This window comes from Neovison vison, chromosome 7, assembly GCF_020171115.1.
Source record: "Neovison vison isolate M4711 chromosome 7, ASM_NN_V1, whole genome shotgun sequence".
Classification (NCBI taxonomy): Eukaryota; Metazoa; Chordata; class Mammalia; order Carnivora; family Mustelidae; genus Neogale; species Neogale vison.
The window spans coordinates 4,234,415-4,254,481 of NC_058097.1; the positions used below are offsets into that span (position 1 = coordinate 4,234,415).

Below are 20,067 nucleotides of genomic sequence, written 5' to 3' on the forward strand. Positions count from 1 at the left end.
TTTCCATCAATAGAGTCATAGCTGGCCCTGCTCTTGCTGTGTCTTTCACACAACGTAATGACTGTGAGATTCTTTGAGGGGTTGCCAAGGCTAGTAGTGTGTGCATTCTCGCTGGGGTCTGGTATTCTGGCGTGGGAACCCACGCTTTACTTCCTCCTGGGGGTCGGCGTTGCGATCTGTGTCTGCTGCTAACGGGGTCGGCATCAGCCTTCCAGCCAGGAGTGCAGGTTTCTTGTGGGTATTTACTCCCGGGACAGGAACTGCTGGGTCGTCCCACAGGTGCGTGTTCAGCTGTGTGGTGGTTTATCAGCCTCTGAGTCGGCTGGTACTATTTAGAATTTGAGAGATTTAGCCTCAAAATCAGTATTGCAGCTCTTCTATCAAAACGTAAAGATACTCAGCACTGGGGCGCCTGCGTGGCTCAGTGGGTTAAGCCTCTGCCTTCAGCTCAGGTCGTGACCTCAGGGTCCTGGGATTGAGCATCGCATCAGGCTCTCTGCTCAACGGGGAACCTGCTCACTGCCTCTCTGTCTGCCTCTCTGCCTGCTTGTGATCTCTGTCTCTGTCAAATAAATACATAAAATCTTAAAAAAAAAAAAAAAGATACTCAGCAGTGGACCCACATGCCACCTCCATGCGATGGGGGCTCGTGCTCCCCGAAGCACCCAGCCAGCATGTCTTGCGTCAGCCCCCCCGGCTCCTGGAGGCACCTTGACGTTGGGACTCTCGGTAGCAAAAGATCTGAGTGTGCTTTGACTTCAAGTCCATCGTGAAAATATTGCGCTGCCTCAGTTTCCCCAGGGAGGTCACACTGAATGACCTCCGTGGCCCAGAGACTGTGATGAGTCCCCTCCAGTGGGGTCCGTGATCTCCCCTAGGCTCACTCTTCCGTCTTGCCCCCTGCAATGGTACTGGGATACGTTTTAACTCAAAAAAATTTTTCTTGGGGCACCTGGGTGGCTCAGTGGGTTAAGCCACTGCCTTCTGCTCAGGTCATGATCTCAGGGTCCTGGGATCGAGTCCCACATCGGGCTCTCTGCTCAGCAGGAAGCCTGCTTCCTCCTCTCTCTCTCTCTGCCTGCCTCTGTGCCTACTTGTGATCTCTCCCTGTCAAACAAATAAATAAAATCTAAAAAAAAAAATTTTCTTAAACCAACACATGCGGGGCGCCTGGGTGGTTCAGCAGGTTGAACCTCTGCCTTCAGCTCAGGTCATGATCCCAGGGTCCTGGGATCAAGCCCCGCACTGGGCTCCCTGCTCAGCGGGGAGCCTGCTTCTCCCCCCTCCCCTGCTCATGCTTGTGTTCCCCCCACTCTCTGTCAAATACCTAAATAAAAATCTTTTTAAAAAATAAAATAAATCAACACACGGCATCGATCTAAAAAATTGAACAATACGAAGTGATCTAGAGAGAAAAGGAATCCCCTCTCCTTCTCACCCTTTCTCCAAACCTCTCAGTTTCCCTCCCCAGAGGAAACCCCGGTTTCCAGGTTTCTACCCGTTTGTGAGTAATACATATTCTACGCACACGCGCGGTCCCCTTGTCTATTTTTACACAAACCAGCGCCTTCAGTAGGATCTGTTCTGCACCTTGCACTTTATGTATCTCGCAGGTCGGCTCACAGAGACTCCCCGGGTTCTTTGCAACGTGGGCAGAGCTCTCTCTCGCCCTCCCCACCACCATCTACCTAACCAGTCCCCTAACGGGGGATGTTTTGGTCCTTTCCAATCCTTTACTACCACGAGCAATGCTGTAACCAATATCTTCATGCGTCTATGTTTGCACACGCCTCTCTGCCGAATAAATCGTTGCTGTAGGCCACAGGGCACCTGCATTGCTTATTTTGATCAAGAGTGCCAAACTGCCCTTGACGACGCTTGTACCGATTCATTCCACCTCTAGCAGCACCCGAGTGAGCACAAGTGTGTTCTGGAAAACGCACACCTGATTGTGTCGCTCCTGACGTCAAGCACGCTTTCCCACCCCCGGCTGCATGATTAAATCCCGGCAGGGAGCTTTCAAACCATCCTATAAGTAGGGCCCCGAACACGGACGATCAGATCTCACTGATCTGGATGTGAGTCAGTGGCCGGAGTTTAAGACGACCCCATCTTAATCCCCAGGAACCTGCAGATACATGACTGACGTGGCACAAGGAACGTTAGCACAAGCGATTAAGTTAAGGACCTTAAAATCCAGAGATGATCCTGGATTAGCCAGTGGGCTCAATGTAATCACAAGGGTCCCTATCAGAGGGAGGCGGGAGGGTCAGAGAGGGAGACGTGAGGACAGAAGCAGAGGTCTGAGTGAGGCGGCCACCAGCCGAGGAATGTGGGCAGCCCCTGGGGCTGGAGATGGATTCTCCCCCATTGCCCCCCTCCCCGGCAGGAATATGGCTCTGACAAGACATTGATTTTAGCCCCTGAAGACCCATATTGGACTTCTGGCCTTCAGAACTTCAAGATGTGCATTCGTGTTATTTTAAGCCACAGTACTTCTCTTTTCCATTACAGCAGCCCTGGGAGACTCATTCACACGGGGTCACGGGGGGCCATCCCTTATCAGAAAAAGATTCGCAGGTCGCAGTCCTTCAGAAGAGAGAGAGGATGTGCTGCCAGAGGCTGTCCTGTATCCAAAAGCTGGAGGATGCTGGAAAGGCCAGGGCCAGCCTACCTCCCCTATTCCCCAGAAGGGAGGAACAAGGCGGGGAGAAGGCAGTGGCATTAAGTTAGAAGGTGATTAGAAATTGACCAAGCCACAGGGAAGGACTCCACAAGTGCTCTGGAGGCTGGGGCTGGTGGGCTTGGATATCAGGCTAAAGTCAAAGGTCCTCTAGCCCCAGCAAAGCGACAGCCCTGAGAGACGGCACTGGGGCTGTGGAGGAGCACTGGACTGTGAGTCCTAACTGAGCCTGGCTATGCCATGGACTGGCCATGAAAGCTCAGACAATTATCCCCTTGTCCTCCCTAGGAGACTTCAGGGACTTATACTGAATCAATCCGCCTCCATTTTTCTTTAAAAACAAACAAACAAAAAATCCTATTTAACATCAGTTTTTTTCAAACTCCTGTCTTCAAACAAAATCTTTCTTGTGTGACATGGACATAACTTAATACTCATAATAACAGCAAGAGCTTAAACGAGATTTCCTTCATGCTAGGCACTCTTGTGAAAATTCGTTTGTTCAGTTCTCACAACAAATCAGTGGGGGGGGGCTACCATTTTCATTTCAAAGATGAGGGAACTGAAGCACAGAGAGGTTAAGAAACTTACTGAAGTTCACCCAGGAGGGAAGTGTTAAGTTCTTGATTTGGAGGCGCTTGGGTGCCTCAGGCAGTTAAGCATCCGACTCTTGATTTTGGCTCAGGTCATGATCTCAGGGTTGTGTGATCGAGCCCCGTGTCTGACAATGCATTGGGCATGGAGCCTGCTTAAGATTCTCTCGCTCCCTCTCCTCCCTCTCTCTCTCTCTTTTAAAATAATAATAATAATAATAATACAATAAAAAGATTCTTTTTTTTAAGATTTTATTTATTTATTTGACAGAGATCATAAGTAGGCAGAGAGGCAAGCAGAGAGAAAGGAAGGGAAGCAGGCTCCCCACTCAGCAGAGAGCCCGATGTGGGGCTCAATCCCAGGACCCTGGGATCATGACCTGAGCCGAAGGCAGAGGCTTTAACCCACTGAGCTACCCAGGCGCCCCAATAAAAAGATTCTTCATTGGAACCCACACACTCCAGACGCAAAGAGAGCTGAGAGGGCAATAAGCCAGAGGTTAAGGTGAGATCAATTGAGAGAGGAGGGGAAAAACCAGCATGAACTAGAAAGATCATTTTGGAGTCTGATTTAGGAGAAGTATGGGGGCAGCCCTGGAGTCCGAGAGAATTGGGGAGTCAGGGGAAGGGCGTAGAGCGTGTCTATCACTAACAGGTGCCCGGGAGCCTCCCTGAATGGACGGAGTGTGAAGACTGGGCCATGGGGGGCCCAGGGATTTTGGGAATCACACTTAGACACACTCACTATGGGAAACCAGTCAGAAAGAGCGGCCACATTGAAGAAGAGAGTCTTTCCCCCGTGTCCTACCCTTTGTCTCCCTCACCCCAGTCCCCATAGTCATTGCTGCAGAACGCCTGGAGTTCACACAATGCAATGTGAAAGCTACTACCCTCGACCACCTGTCTTTCTCTGGCCCCTCTGCTCCTGCCTGGCTTTATCCCCATGGCCCAGGCCACGGAGAGCCCACTGAGACCACCAGCTGCTGCCACCCCCCAGGTAGCTGTGAAAGGCCCACACTTGGACCATCTCCACTGCCAAACCCTGGCATCAGAGCTCAAAGTCTCTGCCATGCGCAGATTCCAACTAACAAGGTGACCTTGAGCAAACCTCTGGCCTGGACCTCCAGGCCTCATCTGCAAAAACGGAACGGATGATAACTCACCTTCGGAAGCCAAGAGACCAAGCCCCAGAACCTCTTAAGAAAATTAAGTAGAGCCGAGGTACATGGAGCACCTACAGGGGAACACTGCTCTGCACCAACACAGCTATGACGGTCCTCATCTGACCAGTCAGAAAACTGAGGCCCAGAGAGGTGAAGGGACTGACCAAGGACACACAGCAAGGTGGTGCAGAGCCGAGGCTAGGACCCAGGTCTCGAAAGGGCGCCTCTTCCTTTTCACCAACTGGGAAGCCGGACCCAAACAGGATCTCTCTGAACACTTCTCATTCCCATACATTTTCCAAACAAGGAAACTGAGGCTCAGAGGCACCAAGGGACCTGCCCAAGGTCACAGAGCCATTCACATGGGAGCAGGGGACGCAGGGGTGTGTGCCTCCACACTCACCCCTCCCCTCCTCCTCTGGAGCTCCCACCCAGCGCACTTGGCTTCTGGGCTTCTCGGACTGAGCCTATCCCCCGGCTGGTGAGAAGCAGGAGAGTTCCTCTGGCAACCTTTCCCTGAGCACCTTCCCATCAACAGCACCCCCCACCCGGGGAGCTTCCAAGGTACGGGGACAGGTAGCTGCGGACGTCCAGGTCCCAGCTTGCCCTCTGCTCCCTCGGAGGGAGGCTCCTCCTTGGAGGGGAGGGAAGGACAGCTCTCCTCGCCTCCCAGGCAGTTGGCAGAGCCGGGCGGCTGCTGCTGCTCCCAGCAGCCTGGTGATGGAGAGATTATTTCTGAGCCATTCCCATTCCCCCCCACCCCCGCCCCCGCCTCTCTTGCAGGACCACGCCGCCGGCTGTCCCTGTGGGGCTCTGAGCGCAGAGCCCAGCCGGCTGGCTCCCTCCCAGCACGAACCCCGCGGACTCTCACCTCTCCGGGGGAGCAGGGGCTTCCGGGTCCTTGTAAAAGCCCCAGCCCGCTGCCCCAGGGCTGTTCTGCAGCTGCTGGAGAGAGATGCGGAATGAATGTACTTTCAGGAAGAGGCAAGGGAAGAGAGGTTGGAAACTAACTCTGCCAGAAACTGCCGTGTTTGGAATTTTTCTTTTCTTCTGCTGCATTTCCACCGCGAGCCCATCTCTCCCCTGGCCATCGAGACGCGGGCTCCCCCGGCCCGGCAGAGAAACACCTGGAAAAGGGCTCCCTGAGACAGGAAGGTGAGTCAAACTTCAGGGGGAAGAAGTTCGAGTTTGCTGCAAGGCTGGGGGCTTGCGGGCCGCTGTGAACAGGCTTGTCCAAAGGGTTGCTTTGAACGAGTACCTTTCCAGAGCTCTGGGCAGAGCTTTGAGTGTCGGCCGTTGGAGGGGGGCAGTGGATCACAAAGTTGGGTTTGTGCAGTGAATGCAGACAGGGCAGAAGGATTTGCGGGGGTGGGGGGCGGGAGAAATGGCGTTCTAGAAGGAGCCCCAGGCTGGGAGACAGAGTCCCGGGTTAGACTCAGATTTGCCGTGTGACCTTGGAGGAGTCACTTCAGCTCCCTGGGTCTGGGGGGTTTGCTCTCGGAAGGTGAGAACACTCAGGAGGGTCTCCCCAGATTTCAGAAGAGTGTTTGCTCTGCAGGCGGTTCCTCTTCCTCTGGCCATACGTTGTAAAGGAAGGAATGCATATGCGGAGTAACACTGTGTGGTGAGCAAGTGTGAAACGCATGGGCTGTGATTCAACTCCTCGCTGCCTGCCGGAATCCAGCGGGCTGGAATCGAGAAGAACTTTGATTTCCATTCAGCGGCTGAGTTCCTCCCTGGATCGGAGTGCCGATCGGCATGTAAGGTTATAGATGCCTTGGAAACAGCTCTGGCTGGAATGAAGAGTGTAGGAAGTGGATGCAGGGTGATGAGGTTGCAGGGTGCCCAGGAGGACAAGGCTGGGGAGATGGTTTTTTAAATGCATGGGCTCGATCTAAACCTCGTATCCACAGTCAAGGGCCTCAAATAGTTCTGAAGTGGAGAGAGCATTAGAGGCCCCTTCACGGTGCAGATAACAAGACCGAGGCCCAGAGAGGGGCAGTCACTGGCTTGAGGTTACACAACAAGGGTGGCTGAGGCAAGCGCCCTGGAACATGGAGCCATGTCCTCCAAAGGAGGAAGGAAACACGATCACTGTGGTGGGGAGCCTGGGGGGCTCAGTGGGTTAAGCCTCTGCCTTTGGCTCAGGTCATGATCTTAGGGTCCTGCAATCAAGCCCCACATCGGGCTCTCTGCTCAGCAAGGAGCCTGCTTCCCCCTCTCTCTCTGCCTGCCTCTCTGCCTACTTGTGATCTCTGTCAAATAAATAAATAAAATCTTTTAAAAAGAGAAAAAAAAAAGAAAAGATCACTGTGGAGCTGCTCCTGAGAGGCAGAGCTGTGCCAAACACTGTCACATTCTCTGTTACTTAACCTCTCTGGGCCTCCGTTTCCTCATCTGTGTAATGGGGGTGCTACTGGTTCCTTGTGGAGGTGCTGGGGTGAGTTAGTATGCAGGCAGCATGTGGATCGGTGCCTGGCACCTCAGAAGCATCTAGAAGTGTTCTGAATAAACGCTTCCTGTGTGTTACCACACGTAACCCTCCCCGTGCCCAGTGAGGTGGGTCGTCAGACGACCCCAGCCCTTGGACGGATGAGGCAAAGGGCTTGGAGGGGCTGAGTGGCCCACCTGTGCCAACCGTCCCTAAGGGATCAGAACCTGGCCGGGAACCCAAGAAACTCTGTCACGAGTAAGCTCTCCTTTACCAACTGCACCTTCTAAGAGTGGTACAAGTCTTGTCCTTGGCATGAATGAAGCTGAGATCAGAGAGATTAAGCCACAGAGTTAAGCTCCCACAGAGCCTGGGAGTGGCACAGCTCCGACCAGGGAAGGGATGCTGTCATCTCCTTCCGGTCACAGGTAGACACCGGGTGCCTAATGGGTGCTCAGGAAGTCTGAGTTGGGTGGAAGATGGGAAAAAGGAAAGATGCATTAGCAGCGTGCTGTCAAGGACGCCCGTGGGAGGCTGATTTGTCTCCGTTGTCTTGCCTCCCTCCCTCCCCCGGGTGCAGGCCATCTCCGGCGATGCCCACGCCCTTCCGAGCCAGGGGCCTGCCTCCCGGACACCTGCGCCGGGGCTCCTGCAGCCCCCTGAGCCCGCTCCTGCCCAGCCGCCTGCCGCGGCCCGCCGCCAAGGGGCTGTACTACCGGAGGGCGCGCAGGGTGGGCGCCCTGGACGCGTCCCCGGCCGCCGACCTGAAGAAGGAGATCCTGGTCAACGTCGGGGGCAGGCGGTACGTGCTCCCCTGGAGCACCCTGGACGAGTTCCCGCTGAGCCGCCTGAGCAGGCTCCGGCTGTGCCGCAGCCACGAGGAGATCGCGCAGCTCTGCGACGACTACGACGAGGACAACCAGGAGTTCTTCTTCGACCGCAGCCCCAGCGCCTTCGGCATGATCGTGAGCTTCCTGGCGGCCGGCAGGCTGGCGCTGCTGCGGGAGACGTGCGTGCTGTCGTTCCGGGAGGAGCTGGCCTACTGGGGCATCGAGGAGGCGCGCCTGGAGAAGTGCTGCCTGCGCGAGCTGCTGCGCCGGCTGGAGGAGCTGGCCGAGCTGCGGCAGCAGGAGACGCTGCACCTGCGGCGGGAGGCGCGGCGCCCCGCGGGGGACCCCTCGCGCTGGGGGGTCTTCATGCACTGGCTGCGCGAGATGGTGGAAAACCCGCGCTCGGGGCTCCCGGGCAAGGTCTTCGCTTGTCTGTCCATCCTCTTCGTGGCCACCACCGCGGTCAGCCTGTGCGTCAGCACCATGCCCGAGCTGAGGGCGGAGGAGGACAAGGTGAGTGGCCCCTGACCGCGCCCCCCACGCCCACCCCGGGCCCCCGAGACTTAGGGCCCGTGTAAACTTCTAAGTATCTTCTAAACAGAGAAAGAGATTGTTGTTCGGCAAGCATTGGATGCATTTTTAGGTCGGTGCAGTTGTGAACATTTTTAATTTTAATTTTTTTGGTGGGAATTGGGGGGGAAGGCCTTGGGGCCCACAAAAGTCATGAAGTGGCTCTGCCTTTAGTGGACTTGGTATTCACAAAACTACCCCTGCCTGGTCTTGTGGGCCGCTCCCAACTCTGTGCCCGCAGGCAAACTGCTTCACCTCTCTGAACCTGTTTCTTCCTCGGTAAGATGGGTAACATCAGGTGAGGGTTCACACACGGGGTGCACTCATTTTGTGTTTATTGAGCAGCTACTCTGTGCCATGCCCTGTTCCTGGCCCAAATCCCTGCCTTCTTGAGCCAAACTTCTCATGGGCATCCTGGCTCCATGTTCAGTTGGAGAAAGCGGGGCAGGGGGACTTCAGCTTTCTTGGAGTTAGAGAGCAAGAATACAGACGAAGGCCAAGATTCTTGCTGGTTGCTTGGTTCCTGAGCCCCCCAGTCAGTCTCACTGCATGGGGAACTCGGAGAAGAGTTAACTTCTAAGTGATTGCCCCAGGAGGCAACAGCAGAAAGGTGTTCTTGCCTACTCCTGCACTCTTTTTCCAGGAAGTTGTGGGAGACCCCCAAGGGCCAGGGAGTCTGAGAAATGAGATAAGAGCTTAACATTTCATTGGGACGTTGCTGGAGAGCTTTGAACTGAGAACTGGATTTGTTTCCTGATTGAAACTGTTGCTCCTGTCCTGCTCTACATTCTTCCATAGCTCTCCATTACCCTAATTATGGAATTTACAATGTGGCAGATGGAAGGAGCTGATAAAGAGAACACATATATAAAATAATAAATCCTGCATATGGCCCATAATCGTTGTCAACCCACAGAAGTTCCCTTCCCTTAAAGGTATATCCCAGGGCAATATGGTAGTATCAGAGAACTTTCCAGAAAGAAAGGACTTAGATGGAGAACCTACCCCTTACATAGGCTAGCCTCTCAATAAATATTTAGTGAATAAAATGTATCTCATGCAACCTATAAATGTTTTGTCCTAAAGCAAACCCAGCAAAAGCTTTCCACTTTCAAAAAGCAATTTTTCCCCAAGGGGGAGGGCTGTAGCTCCAAACAGAGACATTGTTTTATCCTTTAGCACCGAATCATGTGATTTAAGAGTCTTGTTCGCAGAAATATTTACACTTGGTCACTACAGTAAAAAATTAGGACCAAATAAATAGCTTCCGTCCCCCGCCCCCAGAAGGGTGCCCTTGATCCGAGCTGCTGGGAAAGGACCCCTCAATTTCCATAAACCTGTACCTCAGGGATTTCCCGGAAGCCAGGATTTAGACTGTGCAGAGGGACAAGGTCTTCTCAAAACCTAATGCTTTGCAGATTAACCAAGGTCTAAACCCAGGCTTGGTTGGTGGGTAACTCAGGAGATCAAATCAGAGGTCACCAGGAGGCCGGCAGGACCAGCAGCCCCAAGTTTGAGCCCAGGAGCCGGGCTGCCGTTTTCTCCTGGGATAAAAGGGGCTGATGCCCACCCCCAGGATACATGTCTCTGTTTTCACCTTGCGGAAACCACCTCCATGTGAGCTTGCTGCCTGGAGAGAGGCTGCGAGGTGCTGCCCTCCAAAAAATCGTGTTTCCCTGTTGAGATGGTAATTTAGAGAAGCAGGAGGCTGGGGAGGCGGTCTTTGTTTTTTCAAAACTGTGCCTTCCATTTACATAAAAAGACCATGTTCTCTCTAGCACCAAGAGCGTGTCCGATAATTCGTATTTGCCCTCAGGGATGTTCAGCTGGCCAGATGCTTCTGGGGGCAGGCCCAGCCAGGAGACCTGGGAGCCATGTCAGCCTGGAGGGCCCAGCAGCATCTGCTCAGATGAATTAATGCTGCGTGGGTGGACAGACATGCCAGGGCTGGGACCCACAGACCTCCTCCATCAGACACAGTGCCGTGCTGGGTGGAAGAGGCAGGTTTCCTTTGGTTTTATTCTCCTACCTTCTTCTAGCGACCTCCCATGCAGTAAACTTGGCACTTGGGGAGAAGGGTCTGCACTGGAGGTTGGTAAAGTAAAACGGGGGAGGGGGGAGGTGGTGTGGACAATAAGGACCGTGCCAAATGCTTAAGCACCTGCCAGGTGCTTCCAGCCTTTTCTGGTTTCCTCGGAAGAGCTTGTCCCCCAAGGGAAGAAAGAACTGATGCTTATTACGTGCCCTTCACGAGGCTGACATTTGACCGATGGACTTAGTCCTTGCAACAGCTTGGGAAATGGGTACTACTACTGCCCCCATTTTACAGGCGAGGAAACTGAGGATCGGCCAAGTTTTATCCCTTTCCGAAGCTCACTGTTAGTTATGCGGTAGAGCCTGGATTTGAACTCACGTACCAGTCGGTTCTAAAACCTGACTCCTTAGGACAGCACCAGCTTTCAGTGCTGGGCTTTTGGGGGACCGGCTTCCATCACCCGGCGTTGTGTGTGCAGGCTCCGTCCTTCTTAGGGCCCAGTAATAGTCCCCGGTCTCCAAACATCCATTATGTTTATCCCCTCTTGCAGGGCTGTGCGCTGCCGTTCCCGCGTTTTCCTCTGCCTGCGTCCTCTGTCATGACCCTCACCCCTGCCACTCGTTCCCAGCACCTTTCCCCAGCCCGGCTGGGCAGCTCTGCCAGTCAGGGCGCTCCCCTCGCTCTGGGGGAGTCCGACGGTCACTGCCGCTTGAATTGAACACCTGCTCTGTCTCTCTTGACCTCTCCCTCCGTCTCTGCTCCTCCCCAGGACCTCAAAATCTCTAGCTCCCTAGGGCAGAGTTCAAATCCCAGCACGGCCTCTCCGTGGCTCCGCCCTCCACCCTCTGCCCTCCGATGAGCCCCTCTCTTGCTCTGGGCCTCCTTTCCTCACCTTACTCAGAAGCTGGTGCTGAGGACCCAAGATTCCCACCCAGCGTGCTCCTGCCAGCAGGAAGCCATCACCGGCCGCGTTCACACACCCTTAGGGCCTCCGCTCACGCCCCTGCAACCCCTCCGCCTGCTCGCCTGCTTTGCTCATCAGCCTCTCCTGGCTCCGTGGGACCCAGACGGCAGCGGCAGGGCGGGCAGCCAGTGGCTCAGGGGTCGTCTCTGTTTCGTTCTTCATTCATTCATTCCTGCGTTCAGCAAACCTTTTCCAAGGGCCTCCTCTGCGCCAGAGACCCCGCGGGGGCCGGGACGGAACCGCTCTCCACCCGCCGGCTCAGCCTCCACTCCTTCCTCCGCCACTTTAGATTCTAGTCCTGCCCCAGAGGTTTGCCAGGGCCGTTTGGGGACCCCGCTGTGGGAGATGCACACTGATTACAGCTGCGCAAAGCATTTTCCCTCCTGTCTGTCTGTGGTTTCAGCATCTCACGAAGGCCCCAGGGAAGGGAGGCACAGGCAGATTTTTTAAAGATCAGGTGGAACTAGTGGGCCCCTTGCGGGAGCAAGGCCCTCCTTGTGTGGGTACGGCCTGCCACCCTTGGGGGGTACAGTTTCAGGAAAAGCCTCACACTAGAGCCAGCCTGTCCTCCCCTGCCCCTTTCTTGGATCTTGAATCAGCTCCATAAAGAGCTGTCGGGCTCCCGGGAGCTTCCCTGTGTTCAGTGACATTTGATGATTGTTCTAGGGAATTCTTCTTAACCTGGTTGGTTTGGGTTTTTTTTTTTCCGCCTTGCAGCTTAGACTCCCTATATGCGGGCCAGCAGGAAGTAATCCCCGTCTCCTGGACAGGACCCACTTTTCTTGACGCACGGTAGTTCCCCTGTTCTTCCTGCTTCGTCATGCTTCCCCGTCTCCGTGCCCAACCCCTCCTGCCTACACTTCCAGAGCCTCTGTGTCCCAGGGCTGGGGAGTGGGGCAGCTGGGAGGGAGAGGATAGAGAGGGCCAGGAAGGGGCAGAACGGAGGGGAGAGAGGGCAGAGACGCCCGGCTCCTGGGGGAAAGGAGAAGCCGGGAAGAGGAATGAGTCAGCAGGGCCAGGAGGCAGCCCTGGACCAGAGGCCACTTGGATTGAACACCTGCTCTGTCTCTCTTGACCTCTCCGTCCCTCTCTGGGCATGAATTCACAGGCAGAAAAGAGAAGCTGCTGAGTGGTTGGAGACCAGCACTGAGCTACCAGGACGTGGGAAGTGGCCAATTTGGGCCCCATTTCCAAGGTCCTGGGGTGTGAGAAAAGCTCCACGGTCAAGACCCTGGCCCCACGTCTCTCCCAGATGGTGTTTCCGGAACTGGCCCTTCTTGTCCCTGTAGCATCCACAGGACAGCTGCCCATATGGGCCCCCAGGGCCAGTGGCCTTGCCCTCGGAAAGCCCTGGTTGGGACAAAGTTGTGGGACCCCTCAGTGCCTCACCCAGCCAACCTGGTCAACTCGGGCTTGGGCCCTGTTTTTTTTTTTTAAGATTTTATTTATTTGACAGACAGAGATCACAAGTAGGCAGAGAGGCAGGCAGAGAGAGAGAGGGAGGGAAGCAGGCTCCCTGCTGAGCAGAGAGCCCGATGTGGGACTCGATCCCAGGACCCTGAGATCATGACCTGAGCCGAAGGCAGCGGCTTAACCCACTGAGCCACCCAGGTGCCCCATGGGCCCTGGCTTCTTATTAAGGTATAATTCACATCCTAACAGGCACCCTTTTAAAGTGCCCACATCCATGGTTTTAGTGCACATTTGTGCGACCATCACTTCTGTCCCAGAGCATTTTCATCCTCCTACAAAGCAACCCTGCTCCCACTTCTAGGTGCTCCCCCTTCTCCCCCATCCTCCCAGCCCCTGAAACCACCCACGTACTTCTGTCCCCACGGGTTGCCTTCTCTGGGCATTCCCTATAAATGGAACCACGCGGCATCTGGCTTTTGGGGTCTGGCTTCCTTCGTGGAGCAGAAGGTTGTCAAGGCTCACCCAGGCTCTAGCACGTGTCAGTCCTTCCTTTTTAGGGCTGAGTAATATCCCATCATGTAGATAGAGCTCATTTTGGTCATTCATTCATCAGTTGATGGGGATTTCCGTTGATCCTGCCTTTGGCTGCTGGGAATGACGCAGCTGTGGACATTCACGGACAAGTTTTTGGGTGGATGGATCTTTCCTCCTGGTATATACCCAAGTGTAGAATCATTAGGTCATATGGCCAACATGTGTTTGACTTAAAAAAATATTTTTTAAAGATTTATTTTATCGGGGGGGGGGTGGTCAGAGAGAGAGAGGGCAAGAGAGTCATATGCAGACTCCATGCCAAGACCATGACCTGAAGCTGAAACCCAGAGTCGGGCACTTCACCGACCACGCCACCCAGGCGGCCCAACACATGTTCAGTTTGGGGGGAACCACCAACCTGTTTTCCGCAGCAGCTGCGCCATTTCCATTCCCGCCAGAACGGTGGAGATCACCGACGCTTATGACTTTCTGTCTTTACACGCGCAGCCTTCCCGGGGAGTGCGGAGTGGCAACTGGTTGTCCTTTGATTTCTGACCCTGATTCATTTTTTTTTTAACTTTTCATGGTGGAAAATGCTGGGCATTCACAAAGTGCATGGAATAGTGTTGAACTTCCGAGGACCCATGACTCCGTTTCCACAATGAGTCACTCTTGTTCTTGCTCACCCGACTCCCTCCCCACCCCGATCACTTATTATTACTGTCGTTCAGTTCTGTTTCATTTTACAGTGCGACAGGGGAAATGTACACACAATGAAATGCACAGATCTTAACTGGAACAGCGGAACCACTTAGGCACCCGCGTCACCCACACCCTTGTTTAATGTAGGAAACTCCCATTCCCCCAGAAAAGCTCTCTCATGTTCCTTCATGGCGGAGCCCTACCCCACCCAGAGGTGGCCACTGCGACGGTGATTTGGTCCACCATCTCGAATGTCACATAGATGGAAACACAGAGCACATCTCCTGTGTCGGGCTGTCGTGGCCCCGCGTGCCATGTGGAAGCCCCACGGTGTGGCGTTGCTCACCCTCTGGTCCTGGTGGACCTGACTGGCATCCTTCGCTGCGTATGAAGGCGTCAGAGCAGACCTCTTTCTGCCGGGACAAGACCTACCAGGAGGGGTGACACCGGTCCCTGTTTGCACAGGACCGAGGGGCTCTGGTGACTGGGACTTTACTTTCTGTGCTCAAAGCAGGAAAGCTGTGGGCAAACCAGAATTAGTTATTCACCCTGCCGACAAAATACCACCAGGAGCGTCTGTTTTTAATTTCCCTCCTCTTCTCCTCCAACCATGGCTGGCCTGGGAATTCTTTCCTGGGCTGGGGCCTCATCCATCCCGGCCACGAACGGGGCATCTCTGGGAGGACCAGCGCTGGGAGCGTGGCTGCAGGATTTGAGCAAGTGGTGGTGGTGGTGATGCGGGAGAGGGACTGCAGCAGTGCTGGGAGGTGGCCGGCAGGCCAGGCAGGAGGGACATGGATCGTGGGTCGTGGGTCGTGCATGCCTTGAATAGCCAAATCCCCGCCCGGAGGCAGAGGGAGGACCCGCAGAGCCCTCCCTACCTCGCAGAAGTCACCTTCTTGAGCTACTGGGTCACTGGTCTCCAAAGGTTATTCCCAGGCTACCGGGAATCCTTAAGCCAAGGGGGAAACTCCCAGAATGTCAGTGACAAGAGTGGCCTAGTAGGGACAGTCTGGTCCAGAGTCTGAAAAACCTCCAGGTGCCTCGGAGCCCGCCAGAAGGCTTGCCAAAATGCAGATTCCTTGGATTTTGTGATGAGAACCCAAGGCTCTGCATTTGTAACAAGCCCTCTGGGAGATTCTATGCGGGGTGTACTGAATCAGCTTTGAGAAATACCGGTTCTGTATTAGAAATACCTAATAGAAATACCTCTTCATTAGAAACTGAAGCACAGAGAGGGAAATTGACTGCTGCCAGGTCACACAGCAAGGGTACAGCAGGAGTGGGAAGTCAGGGTCCAAAATTCCTGAGCACTTCCAGATGCTGAACCAAAACCCCATGTGGCCGTGGCAAAGAGCTCTCGTGTGTTGCAGAAGTTCCTCCCCTTCCTGTAAAATCCAGCAAGAGAAGGGTATTGTCACCCTTATCCTGACCAGTCAGGCTCTGTCTGTAACCAGTGGGTGAGTCTGCAGAGTAAGTGGAAGTGTGGGATTTGAAGCCGAGTCACAGACACAGACAGGCACATTGATATGGGGGTCGAACACCTGTTTCTCTTCCTCCAGCGGCCAGACATAAAGAGCATTTCATTTTAGTTCAATATTCCTGTGGGCCCAGGCACTGGAAATAATTTCTTTTTCCACTTCAGAGGTTTTTAATCCAAAGAAAGCGGCAGTTGTCAACATCTTGCATTTCCATCAGGAAACTGGCTTTGGTCATTCATTCACTCATCCATCGTGTGTGTGTGTGTGTGTGTGTGTGTGTGTGTGTTATATTTGGAGTCAAGTTCTCAACCCTGGCTTTGGATTAGAACCATCATCTACGGTACTTCTGGAAAATTCTACTGCTCACATTCAAACCTTGATCAACTAAATTAGAATTCTGAGGTCCTGGCCCAGATACTGGGGTTTTTTCAAAGCCCCCAGATGATTCTAATGTGCAGCCAAAGCTGAGAACTACTGCACTAGACCAGAGCTTCTCAAATTCAGTGTGCACTTGAATCACTAGGGAGTCTTGTTAAGATCCAAATTCTGGTTCCTTAGGGATGGGGTAGGGCCCAAGATTCTGTGTTTCTTAGAAGATCTCAGGAGAGTCTGATGCTTTGGGTTCAAGGACCACTGAGGGGCACAGGGGCTAGTGGAATTTTCTGTTGGGAGCCAGGCACAGAGCATGAACGACGTCAACAGAGAATCCACAGCAGCCCTCATCTAGCTGTGGTCCCTGGAGGGAAACAGACCCTGTATGAGCAAGTGTGGTCACCCATCACAGGGCTGTCCCAGGGATCTGGGAGCCCTCTCTGCCTTACCAGCCCCCACGCTCCCAGAAAGGACATTTGCTTCTCTATTACTTTTCCCCCAGACCCTAGGAGCCCGGCACAGGTGAGCCCTCCATGCTTTATTGTTGGATGAATGAGTGAAGGAGGGCAGGAAGGAAGTTACAAAGTTACAAAATAGCATAGAGTGGCTAAGAGACCATCAGCTCTGTATGTGAACTCAGGGAAGTCATTTTACCTCTGGGAATGATGTCCTGGGCACGAAATGGGGTCACACTGCCTGCTCACAGCATCACTGGGAGGTGTAAGTGACCGCAAGCAGGAACTACACAAAAGGGGTTTATATTAGTGAAGGCGAAGGTTGGCTGCTGTAACAAAGAGGCCCCAAGATAGAATGGCTCACCCACTCTTGACTTCAGCTCAGGTTGTGATCTCAGGGGTGTGAGATGGAACCCTGTTTCGGACTCTGCATTGGACATGGAGTCTGCTTGAGATTCTCTCTCTCCTCTTTCTGCCCCCGCACCCCAAATAAAAACCAACAACAACAACAACAACAAAAAAAAAAACAGATGTTGATTTCTCTTGCAAAGAGGGATCAAGTTGAGTTGGCAGCTCTCACCTGAGACCCAGGATCGTTTCCACCTTCCCGCTCCATTCTCCCGTGGGGCGTTGGTCCAGTCTGTAGGTTCTAAGCTGGGGTGCTGGGTCATGGGGGTTGTCCAAGCAGACACTGAAGAAGCAAGTGTAGAACTCATGCCAACTTCCCAAGTCCAGGAACGGGATGTAGAACACAGCGCTTCTGTTCACATTTTGTGGGTGGGTTCTTAGTTATTTGGCTACACACCTCACTGCCATGGAGACTGGAAAGAGTGGTCCCTGGCTGAGCTGACGGGCCATAACTCGAGAGCTCTATAAGAAGGGGATTTGGGGGAGCCTGGGTGGCTCAGTGGGTTAAGCCGCTGCCTTTGGCTCAGGTCATGATCTCAGGGTCCTGGGATCGAGTCCCGCATCGGGCTCTCTGCTCAGCGGGGAGCCTGCTTCCTCCTCTCTCTCTCTGCCTGCCTCTCTGCCTACTTGTGATCTCTCTCTGTCAAATAAATAAAATCTTAAAAAAAAAAAGAAGGGGATTTGGGTGGACATATGAGAGTCTGTGGCACACAGAGCTCAATCGCAATACATAGATAATAGATAACATACAAATATAGAGAAAGACCATGTAGTATATATAGAATAGATAATGGAATCCATATTGATACAGATGGATATTAAAGTGTGATGTCAATATCACTAGGGACCCCGGGAGTGGCTTCTGGGCGTGGCTACTCCCCCCCTTACCCAGCGCTGCTGCCCACCACTCTCCTGCCTCTTGTCGCCTCCGCAGGGTGAGTGCTCGCAGAAGTGCTACTACATTTTCATCGTGGAGACGGTCTGCGTGGCCTGGTTCTCCCTGGAGTTCTGTCTGCGCTTCGTGCAGGCCCGGGACAAGTGCCAGTTCTTCCAGGGGCCCCTGAACATCATCGACATCCTGGCCATCTCCCCGTACTACGTGTCGCTGGCCGTGTCCGGCGAGCCCCGGGAGGACGGCGAGCGGCCCGGCGGGGGCTCGTACCTGGAGAAGGTGGGGCTGGCGCTCCGCGTGCTGCGGGCCCTGCGCATCCTCTACGTCATGCGGCTGGCGCGCCACTCTCTGGGGCTGCAGACGCTGGGCCTCACCGTGCGCCGCTGCACGCGCGAGTTCGGCCTCCTCCTCCTCTTCCTCTGCGTGGCCGTGACCCTCTTCTCCCCGCTGGTCTACGTGGCGGAGAACGAGTCCGGCCGGGTCCTGGAGTTCACCAGCATCCCGGCCTCCTACTGGTGGGCCGTCATCTCCATGACGACGGTGGGCTACGGGGACATGGTCCCGCGCAGCGTGCCGGGCCAGATGGTGGCCCTCAGCAGCATCCTGAGCGGGATCCTCATCATGGCCTTCCCGGCCACGTCCATCTTCCACACCTTCTCGCACTCCTACCTGGAGCTCAAGAAGGAGCAGGAGCGGCTCCGCGCGCGCCTCCGCCACCTGCAAGCGGCCGCCTCCGCCAGCGAACACGAGCTTCTCAGTGACGTGGACGACCCGACCCCCGAGGGACCGGCCTTGCCTGCCAAATACGTTTAACTCTAAACCCGTGGTGAAAAGGGCAGGACCGCGCAAATCACCACGGGGGTGGAGAACGCCACGGTGTAGACCACCCGCTGGGATGTTTCTAGGGCCCCAGGGGGGGCTCCCCAAGCTAGGAGGGGCTCAAAGCCACGGGTGTTTGCTTGTTGGGATTCTTGACCCCACTGGCCATCACAGTTCCTGCTGATCTCACTGAGGCTCCTTGCTTTTTCCTCTCTCTGTGCCCATCACCCGGCACATCCACTCTTTCTGTTAGCTCAGCCGTCCTCCCCTCTTCTTCCTCGCCTGAGGTCTCCCATACCCCAGGCTGGGTTCCAGACACCCATAGAACTGAGCCTACAGAGCTCCATTCCTCCCCAAGCCTCTCTTTCCAGGGCCACCCTATCACCAGGAGCTGGAGGGGTGAGTCCCTGCAAACCCTTCTAATCAGATCTCCCCACCCAACCCCGTATCATAGGTTCCAACAGGGATCAGTATGTCCTCTTTCCACTCCCCACGGCCAGTGGCATTTTCCTAATGCCGTTCCCTCCGCCCTAGCTCTGGAAGCTCTCAGCCAAGAAGGCAGAACTGGCCTCTGTGTTAAACCCCACATTGGGAGCCAGTGCCCATTCCTCCTAGTGGGGCTGGGACCTGGGCAGGATTGCTCCTTGCCAGCACAGCCGGCCCTCCTTAGCCAACTGGACTCTTGGTAGGAAACATTCTCCAGTTATCCAGTTCTTAGCCTTGACTGAGGCTAACCCTTGCAGGGCACTGCATCGGCCCTTGAGAGAACCGTTCCTGCGGCTGGCTCCTCCAGCCCTGCTGAGACCTTGGCTTTCCGCCCTCAGCTAAGCCACCTCGGATGCAGGAGAGCTTCAATGCCGACATGGGGGCGGCCTTGGGGTCTACCTTTGCTGCCTCTCCAGACCTCTTGTCGCCAGAGAGTAATTCCTCCACTGACACTGAAATATGTTTGTCTAGTATCTGTTGGTTCATGGACAGATTCAGCCCTTTGCAGCCAATGAGGAAGCAGGTGCAGGACCAAGTTGTTCAAGATAAAGGCAGTGAGACCAGAGCAATGACTCCTGAGATGGAGACCCATGAGGATGGAAGTTTGGGGAGCTGAAGCAGGAAAGGGGGTAGGGATGGGAAGGTGGTGGGCTGTGCGGGCTGAGTGGAGGATCTGGGCATTCTGGTAGATGCTGGAAGATGCGGTGATGTGGCTGGACTACAAATGATGCCCCCCGCAGCATACGGGGACACCAGTGTGAGGCAGAGACTGGGCAGCTCAGACAGGCTACAAGGGGCTCCCCCCTCGTATTACTAGAAATCCACTACAGGAGGTGGCCTGGGTCACAGGTGCTGAGGCAGTCAGGGACGGGCAGATCTGATGTGGTTTGTGTGTGAGCATGTCTGTGTTTCATCCCTGGGGATCGCTTGCCCACGCTTCATTCATTCCACTAGCATTTAGCACAGGCTTGCTAAGTGCCAGGTTCATGCCTCCCTTGGACTGTAATACCAGGCAGCGGGCCGGCAGCTCTGGCCCCGGGGAGCAGCCCGCACCAGTGTCTAGCCGCAAGCTCGCCTTACCTTATGGGCAGCCCCCGTTCCCTTTCACTCCCCTGGGTACCCTCCCACCCGGAGGGGGGATACATGTCTCCATCTCCCTAGCCCCCCAAATCAGCAGGCCGACCCCAGTCCTTCCCACGCTGACGCTTCACCAAGGAAGCTCTTTGCACAGTGGCC

The 20,067-nt window shown here is 54.7% G+C and overlaps 1 protein-coding gene across 1 annotated transcript; it reads left to right on the forward strand.

Moving 5' to 3' along the window:
* The first annotated feature begins 5,342 nt into the window (after positions 1–5,342).
* KCNG4 (potassium voltage-gated channel modifier subfamily G member 4) lies at positions 5,343–18,826 on the forward strand. The gene is made up of 3 exons (XM_044255634.1): positions 5,343–5,594; positions 7,451–8,213; positions 17,569–18,826. Exons 1-3 carry the CDS (start codon positions 5,395–5,397, stop codon positions 18,337–18,339), a joined length of 1,734 nt encoding a protein of 577 aa, XP_044111569.1. The 5' UTR covers positions 5,343–5,394; the 3' UTR covers positions 18,340–18,826.
* Positions 18,827–20,067: the final 1,241 nt, after the last annotated feature.

What these genes read in the sequence shown, in the direction of transcription:
- KCNG4 (XM_044255634.1), top strand. Translation starts at nt 5,395, where the DNA reads ATGCGGAATGAATGTACTTTCAGGAAGAGGCAAGGGAAGAGAGGTTGG. An exon ending in GGGCTCCCTGAGACAGGAAG is followed by an intron (nt 5,595 to 7,450) that starts GTGAGTCAAACT and finishes CCCCGGGTGCAG; the next exon opens with GCCATCTCCGGCGATGCCCA. An exon ending in TGAGGGCGGAGGAGGACAAG is followed by an intron (nt 8,214 to 17,568) that starts GTGAGTGGCCCC and finishes TCGCCTCCGCAG; the next exon opens with GGTGAGTGCTCGCAGAAGTG.